This window comes from Drosophila arizonae, chromosome 2 (genome assembly GCF_054131065.1).
Source record: "Drosophila arizonae isolate 15081-1271.41 chromosome 2, UAZ_ARI_1.0, whole genome shotgun sequence".
In the NCBI taxonomy this organism is placed as follows: Eukaryota; Metazoa; Arthropoda; class Insecta; order Diptera; family Drosophilidae; genus Drosophila; species Drosophila arizonae.
Genome location: NC_142922.1, coordinates 1,417,763 through 1,440,319, shown reverse-complemented (window position 1 = coordinate 1,440,319; position 22,557 = coordinate 1,417,763). Strand labels below are relative to the sequence as shown.

General features: G+C 39.1%; 3 protein-coding genes across 7 annotated transcripts; 1 reads left to right on the top strand and 2 right to left on the bottom strand.

Moving 5' to 3' along the window:
• The first annotated feature begins 198 nt into the window (after positions 1–198).
• Positions 199–22,148, top strand: Nha2 (Na[+]/H[+] hydrogen antiporter 2). 5 transcript variants are annotated; one of them, XM_018000472.2, is made up of 11 exons: positions 199–599; positions 681–986; positions 9,691–10,030; positions 15,791–16,078; positions 16,508–16,690; positions 16,797–16,972; positions 17,057–17,163; positions 19,570–19,758; positions 19,836–19,979; positions 20,073–20,174; positions 21,679–22,148. In XM_018000472.2, the coding sequence occupies exons 1-11, from the start codon at positions 584–586 to the stop codon at positions 21,934–21,936; spliced, it is 2,109 nt and encodes a 702-aa protein (XP_017855961.2). In that variant the 5' UTR covers positions 199–583; the 3' UTR covers positions 21,937–22,148. The 5 variants fall into 5 exon arrangements, with proteins under 5 accessions (XP_017855961.2, XP_017855960.2, XP_089317893.1 ...); XM_018000471.2 differs by having other exon boundaries at positions 666–986; XM_089461767.1 differs by lacking the exons at positions 199–599; positions 681–986 and adding an exon at positions 5,914–6,072.
• Positions 11,390–12,702, bottom strand: Or94b (Odorant receptor 94b). Its single transcript, XM_018000476.2, has 2 exons — positions 11,604–12,702; positions 11,390–11,543 (listed from the first exon to the last, which is right to left on the bottom strand). The coding sequence occupies exons 1-2, from the start codon at positions 12,693–12,695 to the stop codon at positions 11,490–11,492; spliced, it is 1,146 nt and encodes a 381-aa protein (XP_017855965.1). The 5' UTR covers positions 12,696–12,702; the 3' UTR covers positions 11,390–11,489.
• Or94a (Odorant receptor 94a) lies at positions 13,732–15,399 on the bottom strand. Its single transcript, XM_018003995.2, has 3 exons — positions 14,362–15,399; positions 13,942–14,308; positions 13,732–13,865 (listed from the first exon to the last, which is right to left on the bottom strand). The coding sequence occupies exons 1-3, from the start codon at positions 15,099–15,101 to the stop codon at positions 13,806–13,808; spliced, it is 1,167 nt and encodes a 388-aa protein (XP_017859484.2). The 5' UTR covers positions 15,102–15,399; the 3' UTR covers positions 13,732–13,805.
• Positions 22,149–22,557: the final 409 nt, after the last annotated feature.

Sequence of the window (22,557 nt, the reverse complement as noted above, 5' to 3'; positions counted from 1 at the left end):
CCCTGATTTCCCATTTTCAATGGGTTCAGGGTATAAAAAAAAAAAACTTATATATCTTTACGCATAACCACAATCTAAAATTTGTACAGGGTATTTCAGAGTCACCCTTAGACACTGTTCTTTCGCTTGTTCTACAGTTCGATTGTCTTGACCGTGTGCATGCTTGTATGTACATATGTATGTATTTAGCAAATAGTTTTTTGTCGATAAGCGTTGCCGCCGGGTCTGTTCCGCGTTCAGCGTGTGTACATTCAGTGATATTTGTTTGCTTTAACTTTGAAATTTATTTGCGAGCAAACATAAGCGGTTGATGGTGTAATAAAATAATAAAAATCCGTTTTGCCGAAATTAATCGAACATAGCCGACTTTGCGGCCGCCATAGACAGTAAGAATTACTAGTGCGCCAATAACGGTGTTTTGTTCATGTGTGCTCTCTTTGGCTCGGGTGTTTCTTACGTTCGTCATTGCGCTCTTTCGCGTGAGTATTTGAAGTCTGTTCGTCTTCAATCAGTCATTGAATTGCGTGAGTGTGAAAGAGTGCGCATACATTTTCGTGATCTTTGTTTAATGAGTTAGACTGAAATGGATAGCGAAAGTGGTGAGTGAATTAATTGATAGGTGTTATTTTACAATTAGACTGAAGCATTTTACATTCAAATTCAAGTTGTAATCAATTTAGATGTCGATGATATTGTGGCGAGCAACGAGGGGCCAGAACTGAAAAGTTTTCGCAGCAATTATGGGGATGAGTCAAAGAATTCGAAGGTGTCACGCGATCATGAGTCCAATTCCACACCTGTGCAGATGTTGCGCCGTGCCAGCGAGACTGTCACCCAGCACATACTGAGTGATCTGGAGCCCGAGACCCAACATCTGCTCGACGGAGCTCTGGCTGGGCAGGGAGATAATGTCCCAAAGCGACCGCAGGCTCCGCCTCGATCGTACACGGCTAACAAGAGAAACCTTTCGAATAACATTGCTACAGGTATACTTATTATTTATTATTATAATGATTATTTTTCCGAAATTGTTTATATTATATGTGATATATTAGCTAATATATATGTAGCTCATCCTATTTACTGGGTATTTCCTAGTCTCTTACGCCCGCATCTGCAACGAGTCACAGCCAAAGTTTTGCTCCCTTTTGGCTGTTACAGCAGCGCATTTGTGGAAAATAACTATTATTATTATTGTTAGATTGCATTTACATTTGCCTTCCCCTCGATTGTATTTTTGCTTTGATAATATTCGCATAATTTACGCCAGAGCTCGCATTTAAATTAGCACGCAGAAGTCTGTTTAAATATGCCCAGTTAATGTTTTTGGCCAACTGGGAAGCATTGTAACAACATTTTTGGTACGCGCAGCGAAAACTTTGGCTGCAAATGAGAAATTCCAACTTCGTTGCATACTTTTAAGCTTGCGAGACAATTTTTCTGGTTGTGTACTTAAAGCACAAACTGGAGCAGGTGAGCGAGTCGCAGGTGGGGTAGTACCTGACTGCTAAATACTCGTTTGTGGAGGGAGGAGTAAAAGTTAAAGAGAAATATTGCGATCATAGCTTTAGAAACTATGGAAGAGACGAGCTTTAATATAGACAAAATTATACAAATGTAAATTATCAGCTATTCATCAACCAAAATCCTTTTGCTATTGCATTCTTAAATGTATAATATGAACTCTAATATCCATTTTTAGATTCTGTAGGTGTGCTCAGCTATCCACTTACCTGAGTAGATGATTCTATTTGCTTTAATCGACTTTCCATTTCCTAAACTTTAAGTTTTTATAACACGTTGATCCTTATGAATATATACATATATACTAAATATAAATAGGGCTCTTTAGCTCCCGCAAAGTGATTCCCGTCTTCAACTGGCTGGGCTCATGCAACTCATCTGAAATATTTTTCAATTAAAATTACACGAGTACATGCAATTTTTCCAGCTTAAGTCAAAGCCAATATACTCCTCCTCCACCCACTCGAACGAGCATAAAAAGTGATTTACTTTGCTTCGTGCAGTCAAACCGTTGATAAATGAAACTCTGCATCTCCGCGCGTCATTCATTCGCAGATGTATTTACATTTATGTAGATGCGTTTGCATGCGCATGCAGTAAATGCAAGTGCACAAATACACACATACACATGTACATGTCTGCATGTGTGCATCTTTGCATGTTTACATGCACACGCATAATAAATAGTTATAGTAACTATATCAGCGAACCCCTTTGGTCTATCCATTGAATAGGTAACTGTTTCAGCACTCAGATGCCCGCCTCATTTCACTTGACACACAAACATACCTGTGCACACAGTAGTTCGTTTCACTTTGACTCATTTGCCCCGACGGGGCCAGAGTTCTTAGCCCGCAATGGCTCTGACTGCATCTGTATCAAAGCTATCTGAGCTGTGTCTCGATTAAGAGGCCAAGCGGGCTCATTGTGCGAGTGTAAACGTTTACATTTACCTGGGAAAGTGTTTGATATGGGGTATGATGAGTAGACGTTGCCCTTGCATACTAATATTCTTATTCTAGCTAGTTGAGCTACTTGAGTCAACCTCATTATATCTAGCTTTCAATCTTTCCAATGAGTTGGCTGTTTGCATACTTCGATCTCAGGACTTATAGTAGCCACAGACCATAGACATTATAAAAACATATTCTTGTATATCGTATGCAGGGGAAATGTATTTCTTTTTTCCACATACTATGCGATTTGCATAATATCGATCAAAATTCATTTTTTCTGTTATCGTTATAAGCATAACTTAAAGACCATAATATGACTATATGTATTATTCATTAATTTGGCATAGAATACCTTCCTCATTTAAAAAAATCCACAACGGTTCTAATATCAATGTTGTGTAATGATATTTCACTGTCATGAATTTCATAAGAAGCGTAGGTCTAGTACCCAACCTCCACCAGTAAAATTCTAAGAGCTATGAAGCTTTGCTTATTTATTCGGCGTATATATTTACGTGTATTGAAGAGGTCTAGAGCAACTTTGTTCAGGGTATTAGCTAGTCGCGCTTTTTCGGTACTCCTTTACTTTTCATATGACAGTTGTAGCTTAAGATAATTTAAAAATAAAGTTTTTTTTAAGTTTTGTTTGTAATATCTTTAATTTACTGAATGGTTGAAGCTACGTAAGGAAAACATGTTTTCAATCAGAGATGATGAATAGTACTACAACTATGAACTACACTGAAAGAAATGATGAAAATTGAGTAGAGACAAGTAATAAATTATAAACGTGTAAGATATATAACAGTGCAAAACCGACTTCATCATATAACAAGAGCTCACACATAGTATACAATTTTAATAGAGTTCACTTAACCTCAGTTCTGCTTTCCGTTCGTCTTTCATGTGTAACATTTAGTAAAAACATCTAGTTTTGTGTAACTGCTGCTTCTCCGAGTTCATTTGGTTGTTTATGAATAAAGTTTTGTAATAATTGAAATCAAAAAATTTTGTTCATCTAAGAAATTGCATGGGAAAGTTTTAGAAAATATTTCATTCATAGCCACTTTAGAGTTGTGGAAAATGAAGAAAGTTAAAATGGCAGCAAGAGACGAGAAAAAAACTAAGGTGAAGCACAGGTAAATGCTGACCAAATGGACATCAAAAGTAATAATCAGAGGCTAGGTAGGTGTACAAAGAAAAAGAGGACCATAAGAGCGAATATCTTTAAAGTTGCTGCCATAGGGAGAGCGAGAGAGAGCCTTAATGACTTTTGGCAACTTGAAAAACCCAAAAGTTCATAAAAATCTTTTTTCCAACTCTGTGAAATATCGCAATTGCAGGCCACAAACTGAATTTGCCGTCTCACCTGCTCCATGCAGCCAGCTGTACATACTCCCTGCTATCTTCAGGTGACACCTTGTGCAATTTATGTTCAAGTTTCAAGCAACAGAAAAGCTGGGCGTCACATTGAAAAAACTACTAGAAGTGCACGGGTGGGGAGTGCACGACTAGCAGATACCCTGGCCATGGAAAGAGACTTAATATTGCAAGCAGTGCATGTTCTTCTATAGAATCATACATAGACATTCACATTGCAGAAACTTTATCTGTTCTGTAATCCCTACCTAATAAGAGCAATAAACTAACTGAACTCTGGTTCCAGTTGTTGGATCTTAATGAAACTGACATGTGTGTGTATCCTCTTATCACATATGAATATATCCAATAAATATGTAATATCAACTTTAGCGGCTCTAGTTTAGTTGATCTCCAAGTTAATCAAACAATTTGCAAAAGATTGATATTTATAGCTACTAGATTTCTAGGCAATATTATATGCATCAGTTGAAAAGAAAGAGCGAGAGAGAGAGAGACATATATGTATATATAAAATAAATATCTCAGGATCGCTTGCGTTCTATCTCTTGATTATATAAGAAGGAGCCTTCCTTCCACCTGTTACAAACCTTCAGGCAAAACCAATACACCCCATTTAACCGTTTCGTAATGTGTGTAAAAAAAGTGAGAAAATGGCTCTGCCACAAAACTTGGCAACGCCTCACATTATTCATAAATGTTGAACGGAGCTGTGGAGCGAAACTAACCAAGCGCGAACAGTGGAAACATTTAAAATTAATTAAGCAATGTTAAATATTTGTTGCAGCTGAAACGTTGAATTCACATTGAATTTGTAAACACTTCATGGGGCACACACACCCACTCACACACGCACACACCTGAGTAGAGAGTCAGAGAGCAAGTTCAAGATGTGATCAATATTTGCTCTTGATTACGGCTAATTAATTGATAAGCAAACATCCAGTAAACATAATTTGCGAACTGTTTGTGGGTCACTGGGTGAGAAGCTACATTCTCTTAACTAATTACCCATTCGAGTCTATGACTCACATGAATTATTATTACATACACGTTCGGCGTGGAGAAAGGAGCATATTGGCTCTAAACTAAAGGGTTTCAACGTCACTATTGAGTGCTGGACATTAGATGCTACCCAATATTTCTAATATATTCTATATAGGTTTAGATTTTCAAATATATTTACACATTTAATATTTATATCTATTTACCATAGATATGTATGTATTTTTTATAGATTGTAGGTCCCTTTTATAGATTGATTTAATTATTCACTCTAATTATCAATTCTGTCGGATATCATTTTTCCGCATACAATAATTGTAATAATATTACATGAATAATTTGTTGGAATTAACTTCATAAACCAATAAAATTTACATGATAATAAAACTTTCTGTTGGAATTGATTTTCCGTTTGAATGAATCTCATGTAGTGTAGATATAGAATGCTTCTGTTAGTCTATAATTGATTTAGTTAGAGAATTTTCGGATTAAGACGACTTAAGAATATATATCTATATCTTTAAAGTCTTTTTTATATATATTGATTTTTATGTATATCATTAAAGTATTATGTAAAATTAATTACGTAAAATTGAGTCTATACGCATTTGAGTAGACTGATCGAATAATACCTTTCGACAGGATTCAGGGTATCTTTTAGTCGTGCACACCCTTTGAGTACTTATTTGAATTTGATTGGCGTGTAAACAAAGCTTCAACTATTATATCTGTTCCGTAGCGCATTAAAATTTCTTTATTACCGAGATCAGTTTTTTTGTTGTTGTATATTTAATCTAATATTTGCTTAATATATCTTAGCATCGCTCGTGCAGTGACTTTGTTTGCTGTTGCTTATTAATTGTTTTGTTTTTTATTTATAATTTTTTTTTTCACAAATTAAAAGAGCGTAAAGTGAGAGCGTGAGTTTTAGAGAGAGAGAGAGAGAGAGAGAGAGAGAGAGAGAGGAACAAAGAGAGAGAAATTCGTTTATGTTTTTTATTAGCATAAGATATTGGAAAAACAAACGAGAAACGCAAATATTCTCCCAGATCTATAGATGTTCTTGGGAGTTTCTGATTCGTTTTGCAGCTTTTGTCAGTTGAACGCCGCGACGCGTCGACTGTGGCGCATCTCATCTGAGATAAGCGAGATTTACTTTTGATTCATCTTTTATATGTATTTCATTTAATCTTTTCGTCTCGGTGCGGTAGGTTGCCTGAAAGTTGTTCGATTTACGTTAATGCTTTCGACTAAATCTAAGTGCAATTTGTGTTTTCCTGTGTTTAAGTGAATTGTTGAATAACCCGATATTTAGAATAACCCAATAAAATTGTTGAACTTAAGTGTTACGTAACGTATTATATATAAAACTCAATCATATGTAACGTCAACAAAATCGACATATTGTTAAATAATTTTCCTTTTGTTATTATAATGAGCAATAAGTATTGAGGTTCTATTAAGATGAAATTTAAAATAATTTTTACTATTTTTCATGCTTGGATTATTAACGTCAATTATTAATATTAAGTATAGAATATTACATTTTTCTGAAACGTCCATAGATAACTTTCACAGTTCAATATGATTTCATTTCCCTATTTACTACCATTCCGTCGCGTTTTAATTGATCGAAATTTAGTTAGTTTTTCATTCATTATATTAACTGTTGATTACTGATTTGTTGCAATACGTAGATTCGATTGTAAACTGATTAAATATTTTTAGTACATTTATATTCAGTTTTTAGGACTTTTTTGCAATTTTGTATGTGTTTCTACTACTATTTTCTACTATTATTTTTCTTTTTACCTTACTGCTACTATTTCTATTCTTTATCTATTCCACTCTGCGTTGCCATTCACTGCTTATTTAATTTCACTATTTTACCTTTACAAAGGGTTTGATCTGAAAAAAGTGTTTAATTGGTTGGAAGTCAATTGATTCAATATGTCAATACCTATTTAAAGTTTCAACTACTATTCTTTTTTTTTAGTTTAAGTAACTCAATCCAACTAAATGCAAACAGGTTAATATCTTTTTTATATAAAAGTGAGAAAATAATCATAGTTGCTAAAAGTTTCTGCAACTTAGTTTGCAGTTAATGAAAATTTAATTGCAATACTTTACATTAGCTTTGTGTGAGATTCACTTTAACTTTGAAATATATGTTGAAAGTTGTCCTTTTATAACATATTTATAACTATTTTTCCTAAAACTTCCACATTTTTTTTTTTTATATTTATAACATATACAATAATGTCTTTAATTTTCAACTTTTTACTACCATTTCTTTTATCATGTCTAGAGAAATCATTTCAAGACTCTAATCTTAGTTAAAAAGATTGCACTCATGCAATGTTTTTTTTAGTACCTTTTTAGTTTATTCAAGGTTATCTTGCTTCTACTACGATTTTCTAGCAATGTAATAAGATAAGTTATATTAGCTCATTTGCATTTTATATTCTTAATTCTGGGTCTACTTCACTTAGAATAAATCAAATTTTTCTTCGATATTCGCAGCCCTTCTACTACTCTTTATTGTTCCCATCAATTGATCAGTCAGAGCAACCGATCTCAGTTGTTTTCATTTCCACTTTGCAGCAAGTTAATTGATCTCTTGTCATTTATCAGTTAGATCTAATTGAAATGTGTTTTGCCTTTAGAAAACTGCGAATGTTAATTGACAGCCTTGGCGATCATTTAGATGTTTTCGCTAGTCGCGTGACAGGTTAATCCAAAATTGGCACGTGATCCACGTTAAGGAATGCTCCCAGCTCGACATCAATAATATTAGCAATCAATTAACAAGTCGTCGCTGCTCGGTGACAAACTGCAAATGGATTGATTTGTCGAAATATATGTAAATACGATGATTGGGAGCGATCGAATGTTAAACCGGTTAGCGAGAAAATCAAATTAAGTGCTAATTACATCGAATTTGCTCGCTAACTAAACTGAATCCAGTTTTATTTCTTTCCCGAAAAGAGAGCCCAGCCGAAATCTGGAAATATTTCTAATTAGCTGACATCTTGCAAAGAAGTTTGTTGTCAGCAACAAATATGCCAATTTGGTGGCGTGTTGACATCGCCAGGTCGGAAGGCAGCGATAGGAGCACTTTAACCCAACTCAGCCCAGGACAACTATGGCTAGACTTTTGAGTACCCCTTTCGAAAGTGGGTAAATGGGGTGTGTTGGAGTTGATGTCATTGGCTTGTGGTTTGTAGAAGAAGTGGATGAAGCCATCCAGTTGATAAGTTCTCGAATGAAATTAAGTCGATTCCAACATGTTAATATTCCCATCTTTCCGTCTTTCAGACTATGCAGCAAAGTCGGAAACTATACAAACTCTAGACCTGCCGTTTCAAACGTATATTTGTATATACCCCATATAGAGAAAGCTGACATTTACTTACAATATCTGAGAACATTTTCCTGCTATCGATAAATCTAGATATCGATAAATCTTTATAATTGATTTTTAAAGCGTATAAGGCCATAAGATTGTAATTACGAAAATTATTCGTTAGATAGAGGGATAGATAGATAGAGCTAAGATACACACAAGCTGATAGATTTTATTCATGCTCTTAAAAGTTCATTGAGATCTTACATCTAGAACCAGAGTTCAATCAGTCATCTCATATTCCATATGAGTTCATGTATGTGTTATACAACAATCTTATTATAATATCTACAAATGCAGCATCTGTGCTAGGTATCTCCTAGTCGGATACACTCGACCAGAACTTTCTTAACTGTTCTGTCAAGCTTCACCTTTGCTGCTGCTGCTGCTGCTGCTCCTGCTGCCATCGCAGTTGAGCGCAATCAGCGACTGTCAATCGCTGTTGCAATCTTCAGAGTTGGCTGTCATCACAGCAACGTCTTGAGGTATTCCGCTGCTGCGCCGTTGTTGAATTTTACAATTCAAACGTGAGACAGGGCGGTGGGGGCGTTGCAGATGTCGTCTTGCTGTCGTCTGCTCCTCCTCCTCCTCCTCCTCCTCCGCGCTCTTTACTTATGCATGAGCTAAACAGATGAATGCAAAATGCAACATTCTGGCACTTATAACCAATTTGCTGTGTTGTAGGTTAGACAGGCAACAGGAAAGTAGAAGAACAATGGGAGAAACAAGAAAGAGGGTTTTGTTGAAGAGTGAATGGCTAGCAGATACCCTGTAAGTTGTGTCGAACTATTGTTGAAAGTATCTTACATGTGATGCCATGTGTATGATTCAATGGGATATTGAAATTGGATAAAGGATGATGGAAAAGCAATGTGATAAAAGGGCAAACAAAATTGAAAAAGACAATCCATATAACATATAGATTAAATACCATACATATGCTAAGAAAGCTAAAGTTTGGCATAGATTTCATGGAAAATGGAAACTGAGTAGAGAGAGTAGGGAGTAGGGGGAAGTATGGAATAGATGCTGATATTTTAGAAGACTAATATTTTGTACATGTGCTGAGTTCATGACACGCTCATTCCATATCTAAAGAAGCCAATTTACTAAGTATAATGGAGCAAGTCAATTTCTATAGGCAATTCCTAGGAAAAGGGCTCACTTTCCTTCCGATAACAGACACTAACTTCCACAGTCCCATCGACTCTAATCAGCCCCAGCGCTTAACTATGATTGATTTAACCTCATCCATGTGCTTTACTAACTCTGTACACAAAACTAGCATACCCTGCTGCTGCAGTCACTTGTCCTGGGTATGCCTGGTTTATCGCTTACCACTTACCACTTACAGCTCTCCCAATGGGATCAACACATTTGAGTATTTAACATGTTTTTGCCCGCTTTCGCTACTTACAGTCAGGCGCGGCAAGCAGCAGCCAAGCAGGATGACACAATGCGACGATGCGAAGAGTGCGGCTGACTGTTCCGCTCAGCCATCACATACTAAATTAGACATACAGAATTTCTCCGAGGAGGAGCAGGACCATAATGGCTCGTCTGAAATCGTTGGCGGCCGCGATGGAGCCGAGACGCAGCCACAAAATGCAGCAACAATAATTTTAACGCCGACATCATTAAATTTAACAAACCCGCCGCCGAATGCAGCACACAACAATAGCCGGCCGAATGCAGCAGACACTGACACCAATGGCCGGGGTTATTCAGCGCACGGCGAGCACTACAAAGGACCCAAGTGGTAAGTGGAAAAGGCTCCATTGGGGCGGCAGCTGTAGCTGGGGCAGAAGCGGGGGCAGGAGCAGGGGTTGCTGCAGGGGCTGATGGGGCCTAAGCACATTTTTGGACTCAGTTCCCTGGGCCTTTCTCTCTCCCTCTCCCTCTCTCGCTCTCGCTCTCTTTGTGTATGTGTGCGCTTTTGCTTAACTCTTTTGAATGCACTTCCGGCACAGACAAGCACACAAACATACATACATAAATACCGTTAGACATACATGCATGCACACTGGCAATGCACGCGTTTTTCGCATATCCCTTAAATACCCTAGAGCCCTTTGAGCGCGCTAAAGAGGTATACTTGATTTGTGCGAATGCAGCAGAAGAGGTTAGCGAGCCTAGCAGGTATAATATATATATAGACTTGATAAGCTGACTTAATATAGCCTTGCTAATTGATTCGTAGATTTCTTCTAAATTAGACCTCCATTAGAATGTCCTTCATTGGTCTATCTTACATAAGTTCGCTCTTAATTCGACCTTCAGCTCTTCATTAGCCTGTCCATTATTCATCCGTTCGTCATTGGTCCTTCCTCTACTTATCCGACCTTATTTATTCCGTCAATCATTCATGCAATTCTGTTCTGTCTATATTCAGAGGTACGACAATCTCGGGAGCTATACAAACAACATACTTGAAACTTGAAATATGTATCCCAGAATATCATATAACATCATATTATAATACTTTGCTTCTTCTGCATGCATATCTTGAACACCATAAAGGCTATTGCTACCAATTTGGGAAGAAGGTATCCTAACATCCTAACAGCAATATTTCCATTTTTGGTTACTTACTTATCCGCCCAAGGAATTTATAAAATAACTCATTCCAAATGACAGACGCTCAGGCTTAAAGCACATACAAATTTGGCTGTCATAGTCATGCACTGAGCATTTCGTTCAAATGGGATATCTGGAACCAGAGTTCAATTAAACCATTTATCATAGTAGAGAACGGAGGGAAAAACAGCCTCATCAGTATGTGGAGCTTATGTTTGTGTGTGTGTCTGTGTGTGCATAGCATATGCCTTGATGACGGTCTTCGGGTATCTGCTAGTCGTGTACACCCAACGCATTCACGCCTACTTGTTGTTGAGCTTGTTGCTTATTGTTGTTATACATTACATTTTGCTTTGTGTTTATTTTATGTGCTGCAAATGTTGCACTGTCAGTGTCTATATATATTGTCAAAAAGTGTTTCCGTTGCCTCGTCTGGGTTAGGACTCTGCTGCTGCTTCAACTTCTCCTGTTTTTTCTTTTTTTTTGGGGGCTTGGTGTTAAGCTTTTATGCGCAGCGTTGATGTGCCTAGTTTTTGGGTTTAGAGACAGCATTGAAATGAGTGGGGCAATTATTAAAGTCGACTAGAGAGCATCAGAGAGATTGTGTGAGGTGGGTGAGGTGAAGCTCCGGGGCACAGCGGCTACTTGGACAAATTGATGAGCAAGGCCAGAAAGCTGTATGCATTATTGATGGTCTGCAGACAAAGGGGTAATTAATTAAGATGAATAGATGATGAATATTGGGCTATGCTGACCTTCATAAATATGGGCAGACCTATTTCAAAGAACATGCCCGCACGCAGTTTGACAGGACGTTTCAGGAACTCCATATAGCAGTTGAGGATTTTTCGCGTAGTCACCGAATACTCCAGCCAATTGGTGTTAAATACGCTGTTTGTCAGCTGATTAGCCGAGACGGTCAATTCGTTGCCATAGTAGCAGGGCAGAAAGATTTGCACAATCATCACGCCCACGAACTGTAGAGTCGTCGCTAAGCCGCCTGTGCTCGACTTGCCCATTTGCACCACACGATAGAGGCTGAAGCAAATGATTAAAGCGCTCAGTACAACCTGCGAGACAACGTAGGGCGAGACCAGGGTCTCACATTGCTTTGTGAGACTGCGAACGCGCTTGTGCAGCTGAAAGAGGTGTCGCAACTCTGGAACAGCCTTCACCTCGGGCGCTTCCCTCAGCGCCAGCAGACGTCGATTCATGAGCCGATAGAGCAGAGCTATGTGAAACATGAAGTAACAGCCCATCGTATCCAGCAGGCAGTTGGAGAGGCAGGACAAGCTCATGGCCAGCACATTGTAGCCCCAGGCGTAGTAGTAGAGCTGCGGATTCTGCCACTCGAAGGGCACGTAATAGGTGAAGGGCAGTTCGTACGACTCCTGGTAGAGCACGCTCAAGTAGCCAGTCAAGGCAACTGCTACGGTGCCTGCGATGTAGGTGTAGAAGATGCGCTGAAACGATTTCTGCTCGCGCTTCCAGAACACGAATTCTTCACTTCTCAGCAATTTGTAGATTTCATGCCGTTCCAGCTCATCGATGAAGGCAAAGGCCTCTTGGCGTCCGTACCAGATGTTAAAAATCTTGACGAGCATTACGAGCACCGTCAGCGCCATGTATAGAACATTGCCAGCCTGCGTCACGTCCTCAGATCTAATCACTTCCATCCACATGAGCGCTGTGTAAGTGAAGCTCAGTGGCAGATGCAGAATAAATGGATAGATTTTCCTCATTATCTGGCATCCATTGTCCTCATTTCGCCACTTCCAGAGGCCAAACCAACGGCTAACTGTAACTATCTTCCGTATGGCCAGTATGCGGTCCATAGTATCTGACATTTTCCCTAAAGCTCTTAGCACTCAATGCCTAGTTAGCAGCTAGAAATTAGCTGCTTTTATAGACTTTGTGGCTTCGGTTAAACATCATGAAAATTTTATAAATGCCTCTCAAATACAACTTGTATATTCAAAACTTCAGATGCCATACTGTCTCTCTCTCTCTCTCTCTCTCTTTTTCTCGCCCCTCTCCGCCTTTCTCCATGTCAACCCTCTTTCATTTACAGTCATTTCATCGAGCTTACTTTAGTTCCCAGCTGAACTGTTATACTTGTTCTAGATTGAATCCAAATCTCATTAATTGCAATGATTAATGTGAGTTTTCGTTCAAAATGAACTAGTTCCGTTCATCAAGAGCTGCCAGCCCTGCTCGCATTTCTAATTGCTCGTCATATTTACGTATTTAAAACCAAGTTCCAATTACAATAATTAGCTCGTTGACATATTAAATAACCCTAATTGTTATTAATCGTTTATTGACTGAGTCACGCGATTTCTCACTGATAATATTTTCAAATACCATTCAGTGCTTGGATAACTCTGGCCTTGACAATATATGGCTCGGCATGAGCGCAAAGGTGTCTCAAATTAACTGTTTCTTTTAAGAAATTTAATATTTGAAAAGTGAAACTCCGATATGCTTGACATTTGGGATAGATTATCATCTCAATATCTATTCTTCTATTCCCTTATATATAAAATTTATGTCATAAATGTATCTAAGTTCCTGAGTTGCATATATGTAAAACTTTACCGAAGCAAAATTAAATTTTGTCATCATCCTGCCCTATATAAATTTTGATTTGATAAGTTTCGCGTAGTCCTAAGCCATAATAGATCATAATATCATAATCAGGGATGAACAGGGGCATAAACAGACATATTCATGAGCTAAAGGGTGTATAGAGCTTTAGCATTTCATTATTCATCATATCTAAGGGTGTTTTTTCCCTCTGTAGATTTGTCAGATATTTGCAATGGGTACCTGAAACATTCCATAAAAACTAGAATACAGACAGTAGACAAAGTTTGGTTTTTAATTGCATTTTATTTGTGATATTTTATAACAAATTCGTTAAATTATATAATTAGATTGCAGGATTCACAAAGTAATCAAGTTTTCTTCGAAGCATTGAGGAGTAGGGCAAAGAAGCTGTAAGCATTGTTCATGGTCTGCAAAGGAAAATGGGTAGATAATATATTTCGATTAGGTATACTAAGTAGTGAATATTGAATATCTGACGACAACCTTAACGAAAATGGGCAATCCAACCTCGAAGAAATAGCCAGCCCGAATCTTGGTGGGTTTCTTGAGGTGCTCCATGTAGGCGATGAGCAGCTGCCGGCTGCGCTTGTCGCACTGCGGCCAGTTGGTGTTGTAGACGTCGTTGGTCAGCTGATGGGCATAGACGGTGACCTCGTTGCCGAAGTAGCAGGGCAGGAATATCTCGAGCACCATGACACTGAGGAACTGCAGCATGGATATGAACTGGCCCGGATTGGCGCGGATGCCCACGTGCTGCAGGCGATAGCCGCTGAAGCAGATGATGAAGGCGCTCAGCACGATCTGGGAGAGAACGTAGGGCGAGACCAAAGTCTCGATCTGGAAAGTTAAGCTGAAGGAAAACAGAGATTAAGTATACGACATGTCGTACTCAGCTCAATTTACTTGCGTATGCGATTGTGTAGCTTGAAAATGATGACCAATTTCTCTTTGAATTCCGCTTCACCAGCGGCATACTCCAGTCCCCTCACTCGGGTGCCCAACAGGCGATAGAGCAGGGATAGGTGAAAGAGAAAATAGCAGCCGAGTGCATCGAGGCAAACATTCGAGACACTCGTCACAGTCATCCCAATCAGGCTGTAGCCGTAGGCATAGTAGTATCTGCGCTCATTGCGATAGTCGAAGGGCACAAAGTAATCAAAGGGTAGCTCGTAGTCGTGCAGAAACAGAACGCCAATGCAGCTGCTGTAGACCACGCCCAGACTCGCGAGCAGAAACAAATAGAAATAGCATTTGAAGAGCCTTTGCTGCTGCTGCCAATAGCTGTGCTCCTGCTCCGACTGCAGCTCGTAGTCGCTTGAGTGCTTCATGTGGCCCATTATCCGCCGGGCAGCTGTGCTCCGATACCAGATGTTCAAAATTTTCACAACCAGCGCGATTTCTGTCAGCGACATGTAGAGCACTTGGCCGGCCTGTTCCAGGTTGTTGGACACAAACGCCTCCAGCCACATGAGTCCAATGAAAGTGAATGTGATTGGCACGTGTAGCGCATAACGGTAGTTGACTTTTAGGAATGCCAGCAACGGGGGCTCCTCTCTGGACGTCGACAGCGGCCAGAGTCCTCCAAGGCGCATTATCCTCAATACCCAGTTAATGGCGTCTGTGCGCTCTGTTTGCGTAGTCATTTCTAGTCGAGACGGAGCTGAGCCGAAGGCTTTTTATACCCACACAAAGGAAACAATTAAAAGCAATTTGTCTATTATAAATTCGGCAGCTGACACGAAAGGGGGTTTTAGGTGAGCCAGGGGGAATACAGAGAAATATAAGAGCTAAGATTATATGGGGAGTTTATGACCCTGATATACTCTAGAGTTTATTTATAGTTTTCGCTTGAAATCATCTTCTATACAAACAGACTGTATATATGCCATATCAGATATAAATATTTGATATATAGAATGTAGGGAAGTAGAATCAGCAAACAATTAATCAGAGCTCGGTGACATTACAACAAAAAATTATAAATGAAAGCCATATCATATTATTATGTAACTGGAATGAAGAAAAATATTTAAACAACACTGCGTTTGACATATCACAATATGTATACAAAGTTACAAATTTAATGTTCAGATAGTTCTCGAGATTAGCGTACAATCAATGATTAGCCGAACAAGACAATATCGAATAATTTTTATCATCTTAATGTTGCATATATACATATGTATATTCTATAATGTCTTGTACACCTTCTACTACTACTACATACAATCACTCAAAACCAATATACGCTTTGTATAGATCCCAGGGTATCATTATGAATATAGCTCATATAAAACATTACCTCTGCTCCATTTACAACTCTCTCATATAGGTGGCGGCATTTAGTCTTACACTGGAGTCTCGTCTCGGAACATGTCGCGCTGTTCGCCATTTTTCTGGGCCTCTGGACATTGGCCATGGCAATATTGCCCAGCTATGCGGCTCCAAGTACGACCATCATGCGCATTATATTACTGTTTGTGGGTGCACAAATAACTGGCATACTGGTGACCTTCATTCATCTGCCCGACATGCTGGGCATGCTCTTCTTCGGTGTACTCTACACTAATGTGGGCTTTGCCAACTTCGAGGGCTACGAACGCTTCGAATTGTTTTTAAGGTAAGTGTGGGAGGGACTAAAATGGTAAGGTATAACAGTTTAGTATAACAGTTATGCTTTTGAGATTTTTAGGGCAATAAAAATGAGTGTCGCACAAATCCCAGCTTCGATAACAATAATCGATAGATTAACATCAGCCTTTGCTATAAGCTTAGCTTTCAAAATTTTCCACCATACATGTATAACAGTTTTGTAACGCTTTCTAATAGAGTGCCATAAAATAGAAAAAATAATCGTAAGCTTGGTTTAAGCTGAAGCTCAGGTATTAATCTCTATAAATGCGGTGCTTAATGTGTAAAGGACATTAACTGCTTTTGCGTTCAAATTCTCTATAAGCGTCAATAATAGTTTCAACAAATGCATAACCAACAATAGTCAATCCTTTTATCAGCTCTGTAGTAAAGTGTTCTTTGTGCTCTTTTATTGCAGAGAATTAGCTTTGATAAATATTATGCTGTTGGCTGGCCTGGGGCTGGATGCTGGCGCTTTTCGTCGATTGTGGCTAATGATACTGCGACTGACGTTACTGCCAACAATAGCTGAGGTGGCCATAATAGCCGTGCTGGCCTACTTCACACTCTCCATGCCCTGGCTGTGGGGCCTAGCCCTGGGGTAAGTACAACATGAGCAGACAAACTGAACTGAAGATGACAGATATATATGTTTATATATATATGTATATATGGATATGTATTTATGTGGGTTGTTTATCTTCTAGGCTGGTCATCACGGCCGTCTCGCCGAATGTGGTTGTCACAGTCATGCTGAAGCTGAAGGAGGATCGATTGGGCCTGAACAGCGGCATTCACACACTCATCTATGCAATGACCACGTGCAACGATGTCGTGGCCATTTTCCTGTTCGGCGCCGTTATCAGCATGATATTCTCAACAAGTACGTGACAGCCGAATATGAACTGTCTGTCTGCCTGCCCCTGGCAAGGGGTACTCACATGCTTGCTTGTTTGCCTGCTTACAGACCCGCTGCTGCAGAAACTATTGCAAGGACCCATTGGTATTGGAATTGGACTTGTTTTCGGCTATCTATATGGCATGCTGCTACACTATTTGCCATCGCGAAATGCGGTAAGCATGGCAGCCACTCAATGTCTATATGCACGAGGGGTGCTTATAACGTTTATGGCTTAGTAAAAAAAAGTCGAAGGAATTTTGATGAACTATTATTTGGATACTACTAAAATTGCCAGAGAGTTCCCTTAGCTAACTTTCAAATGACGATACTATTTTTATATTTTTTAATAACAAATTAGTTTGAGGCAGACTCAACTAAGTGGATGCTGCTAGAAGAACCATAAATTTGTATTCTTATACCTCGAATTCATTGAAAATGACTATTTAAGTGGCTTTTATGTAATTGTAGAAGTCTTAGCTGACCCCATAAAGTATATGTAGGAATGCGTCGTATGTCCGTCTGTATATCCGACTCTCTGACCATCTGTGCGATTGTCCGACTGAATGTTTGTCTAAAAGCTAGAGACATGGAACTAGAAAATCTTTTTTCGTTGGTATCGATAAAAATCGACAATTTGATATTATTTCATCATTTTAAATACTGTGGTATTTGTTGAAGCAAGCCAAAACTATGTAGTTAAAAATTACATCATATAAAGTCTAGACTAATTCAACATCGATCAAATATTGTGAATAATTTGCACCATATCACAAATATGCTAAAATTTTCCAAATAGTATTCAATCTGGATCCCGATTCTAGATTCTAGAAGAGTAACAAATTCAAGCTTTTACAAATTTTATCCAGTCACACATTCCACCCCTCTCTCTCTCTCTCTCTCTCTCTCTCTCTGCTGTTACTTCTGTGACCACCCTCGCAGCTATAGTTGACTTTCACTGCATCACGCTGTTCAGTGAACACTTCTACACACTCAATCAGAGCATTTAATGGCATAAAACGTGGCGCTCAAAAGTTTCGCTCCTTCTCTCTCGCATGTGTGCTAGAACTGCAGCTTCTTTTATATAACATCTATATGTATATAACAGAATATGTATAAGAGAAATTTGCGAGTCTTTGTGTCCGTGTCCATGTGTGTGTGCGTGTGAGTGTATTTTGGGCGCATTTTGCATAAAAATACACTTAGATTCAAAGCGACGACGCGTTGTCGACGCTGCCACCGAAGCTGGCGACATTTGCGACGACAGTTACTGCCGGCAACATCCCTGGAAACTTATGACACAGCTGCACGGAGCTGGGCTATGCTTGGCTATGCTGTGCAGCCGGCAGTCGGTGCTAGCTGAAGTCGGAGCAGGAGCTGCAGCTCTTCCATTGCAGCCGCAGCCACAAAACTCATTGCTGCAACTTACACCGCTAATGGTGCGCATAATCAAACGCCATGGGTGGCACTGAACTGCCTTTTGAACTTGCACGGAAATGCATATGCCACCATCTCTCTCTCTTTCTCTCTCTCTTTCTCTCTCTCTCGCATACATAGACCACTCATAACTTTTGTTTTCCTCTGCAACATTTCCACTTGCCACAGAGCAAAAATTGCTAAAGTGTACAAAAATGTCATGCTGTGCTCCACGCTTGCTGCTTCTCCACTCTTAAGATTCCTGCATACATTCTATTTATTGTCACTGCGTGTGTGTGTGTGTGTGTGTGCGTTTGTGTGTGGGTGGACGGGCCTGACTGTGCCTGACTGTGTGTAAGTGTCTCGTTTACAGCCAACACGTTCTAGAAAACATTTTTTTTTAACTAGAAATTACTGCTTTTGGTATTTAATACACTGTTTAAAAAATTAAGCGAGGGGCTAGGTTTTACGATCGCTTTACATAGAGAACATTTTTAACTATATGATCTTTCAAAATATTAGATCTAGAAACGGAAGAGTATATACATACCTGAATGCCTAGAGCAACAAATTCGATGGAAACTTATTTTACTCATAATTTTATTTGTCTTGCAGACTTTCCGTCCGATTTTCTATGTTCAAACTATACCAAGGCAGCTTTTGGTATATTCATAGAAGGCACAGATATATAATATTTTAAGAGAGAAGAACAAAGCTGACCTATACTAACTATTCCAATACAATACGAATGAATAGAATAGTATAGAAAAATAAATAATTTGTTCACATCAGATAAAAATTTGAAAAACTCTATTTAAAACTAAAGAGGAGACGTGTTGTGTAGAATATATTTGTAGAAGTAAGTAAGGGAAGCATAGAATTGAAATGAAAGTATTACAGAAGTAAGCTGAAAATGCATGTAACCGAAAAATATCCTTGGCTGCAGAGTCGAACGTGAGGCCATGCATTATTAGCCCGAAGTTCAGGAAAATAGTTAATGTGAATGTCCTAGGCGAGCATAATGCAATTGAGAATGAAGCGGAGCAAAATGAAATTTAATGAAGAACTATACTGGTTACTGCGTTGATTTTCCCTTCTGCTAGCTCGGAAACAAAATTTTCACTCATGTTTCTACTTTATCTCCTCCCGTCTCATCTCTTTATTAGGTCTATGCGAACGGACTGCGCTTTGTCCTGACTGTGCTGGGCGGCACAATAGCCGTGATGGGCAGTCGAGCCATTGGCTATACATCGGCTGGTCCTCTCGGCTGTGTTATGCTGGCCTGCATAGCGGGCGTCGGCTGGAAGCGGGAGGTGCTCAAGATGACGCCACAGCAGCAGCAGGCGTATGAAATCGTAAGCTCGCTCAGCTCGGATTGGAGCTGTTCCATTCGAAATGTGAATTCGGGTTCAAAATTCTATTCAATCTCTAGGCAAGTGTGCCGAAGCGTCTGGATGTGCTGTGGAAATTCCTGAAGCCCGTCTCATTTGCGCTCATTGGCAAGGAGATCAATTTCGCTGTGCTCGAAGGACGCGTCATTGGCTACGGAGTGCTGATTGTATTGCTCGGCAGTTTGGTAATTGGCTATGCTGGCAAATTGCGCTCATGCTGAAATACTTTAAGACGCAAATTTAAAACTCTTTTTCCGTTTTGTTTTGCTTCCTTGCAGGCACGCTTGGCTTTTGCATATTTATCTACATATGGCGGAAATCTGTCGAGCAGGGAGCGTGCCTATATTACAATTTCCGGTTTCCCCAAAGCAACTGTCCAAGTAAGTTAACATATTCAACAACAGCTACGGCGTTGCGGCTGCTCTACGCCATAGTGTGGCACAATGTAATAGTGCAACTTTTTCAATATACCCTGTAGACTTTGGTGTATGGGTTTTTTTTAGTATAATGCATATCTGATAGCAGAATAAAATATTGCAGAGCACGGCAGCTGCTAAAAATATATAATTGATCAGAGTGAAATGAGTTGCTCTAGTTCTGAGCAGCTGGCATATAATTGCGTCGATCCTTGGAAGGTCAACAGCTATAGACTTGAAATGTGATATGCATATCGTAATATGCCATACGTTATACAATTATTTTATTTTTCTTCAATATCTTAGCCCGTTCTCATAATATCGATAAAAAATCATATTGAAATATGTTGTTGAGGCCTAGCTTGAAGGCAATTATAGCTAGAGACTCTACCTTTACTTTTTATAGTATTTTTTAACGAGTACACAAATTCAAAATATATGGCTAGGGTATACGCTAGTCGTGCATAGACCTCTCCAGTCATCATACTTGGTTCAGTTTGGCTTCGGTGCCGGACATTACCCGTACCCCTGGCTTTCTCGGTCAGCCATTATTTGGGTTATGTTGTTTTCCTCAAAAACCCAAAGTTATTCGTATTTTCGCATGATCGTGTTGTTGTTGTTGTTTGTGATGCTGCAGCAGCAGCTCTTGACAATTGTCTGCAGTTGAACCGCAAGAGGACATTTTGTTCACATTGTGTGTCTGTGTGTGTGTGCCTTGCCTTTGCTTACGCGCTTATGTGGCGTTTCCCTCTTTGTGGTTGGCCGAAATGAAAACGTTACATTCGCTCACCTAACTAACGGTTGTTGCTGGCGCGGTTTTCTCATGCCTTTCTTTTATTGCGGACTCATTCGAAATATAAAAGTTGAGAGTGACCGATTAGCAGATACCTTGTAATATGTGTAGAGAATATACATAGTTGAATCATTATAGACTTATTGAGTACATACATATAACATAGACATGCCACATTGGCAATGCCTGTAGCACTTTAGTGTGATAACTAGCTTGATTGAACTCAGGATCTAGTTGTATGATCCTAGTGAAATTTTCAGGATTTGACTATGATGGCTTAATATGTGAGTGTCCCACATATCAAGGCTATAATATTTGAAATGAGTTCTATTTCTGCAATTTTGTAGTGATACAGGATATGTTATATAACGATTTATAAATATAAGCCCAGCAAACCCTTTAAGTGTCTCTGCCTGTTACACACATTGCCTCAGCACTATTATATACCTCTATACCCAGCAGGCTATAATATATATGAATAAAAAACCTCTGACCAGGGCTTTGTGTACTACTTAAATGTTGCTTAATAAGCGGTGTGCCAAGTGCTTCGGAATGTAAGCTTTTCTCGAAATGAAGCCGCCTTTCGTATGCGAGATTTGCAAGCTAAGCTTGCATATTATATTACGTATACGCAGCGTAAGTGCTTTTGTAACTTTTATTTCCTCTTCTTTGCAGGCTGCCTTGGGCCCCGTCGCCCTGGATTTGGCTCGCTCGTTCGACGGCACAATTGACATGTCCCTGCCCAATAACGTGCTCATCATTTCGGTGCTGGCGATTATATTCACAGCGCCATTGGGCGCCATTCTGATGCTGCGCCTGGCGCCGTTCTGGCTGAAGCGCGGCGATCCCGTGGATACGGCTGAGTCACCTGTAACGCCAAACGAACCAAAGTCACTAAATAATCTCAATGTAGCCAACTCTGAGAAACTCTGAGCGAAAGCAACTGGACATTTCCCTAGTGGCATATCTAAAGTAACAACTCTATCTATAGATAGTTTTCTATAGTTTTATATATAATTAAAATAACATAGTTCAAATAGCTAAACTTAAGGTGAGGGGTAGACTCTGTAAGTGTAAAGTTTCTCAGCTGTCATAGATTTTTAGATATAGCAAATATATTACATTTTCCTTTTGTATATTCTAAATATTCCCCAGTCAACTTTGAATTTTCTTTTGTGGTACAAAAAGAATCGATTTTCCGTCTTTTCGACCTGTTTTCCTTGTTGAGATTTGAAGTCAAATTCAACTCAATTGCGTTGCATTTTCATCTCATTACAAAACTCGCATAAATTATCAAAATCTCAACCCTAAGCCCCAAAAGACCTTAAAGCCGACGGCATCTATAGAGAAAAACTTACCCAAAAAACCTTCGCAAATTTAATTGTTTTCATTGAATTGCTAATTATGATGGGATTTGTGTTAATCTGTGAACTGGATTATAATAATTGCTCGGGCAATTAATTTAAAGGGATTTGGAGGGCTTAAGCATTGTCAGCGCTGTTTGTTTATAAATATTTTGGTGTTTTGCTTGTTGTTGCTGTTGAATGTTATAAA

Coding starts and splice junctions, on each gene's coding strand:
- Or94b (XM_018000476.2), bottom strand. CDS start 12,695: ATGTCAGATACTATGGACCGCATACTGGCCATACGGAAGATAGTTACA. Junction 11,544..11,603: donor GTCTGCCCATATTTATGAAG/GTCAGCATAGCC, acceptor CTTTGTCTGCAG/ACCATCAATAATGCATACAG.
- Or94a (XM_018003995.2), bottom strand. CDS start 15,101: ATGACTACGCAAACAGAGCGCACAGACGCCATTAACTGGGTATTGAGG. Junction 14,309..14,361: donor CTACACAATCGCATACGCAA/GTAAATTGAGCT, acceptor GTTTTCCTTCAG/CTTAACTTTCCAGATCGAGA. Junction 13,866..13,941: donor GATTGCCCATTTTCGTTAAG/GTTGTCGTCAGA, acceptor TTTCCTTTGCAG/ACCATGAACAATGCTTACAG.
- Nha2 (XM_018000471.2), top strand. Junction 10,031..15,790: donor CACTACAAAGGACCCAAGTG/GTAAGTGGAAAA, acceptor TCTCTCATATAG/GTGGCGGCATTTAGTCTTAC. Junction 20,175..21,678: donor TCCCCAAAGCAACTGTCCAA/GTAAGTTAACAT, acceptor TCTTCTTTGCAG/GCTGCCTTGGGCCCCGTCGC.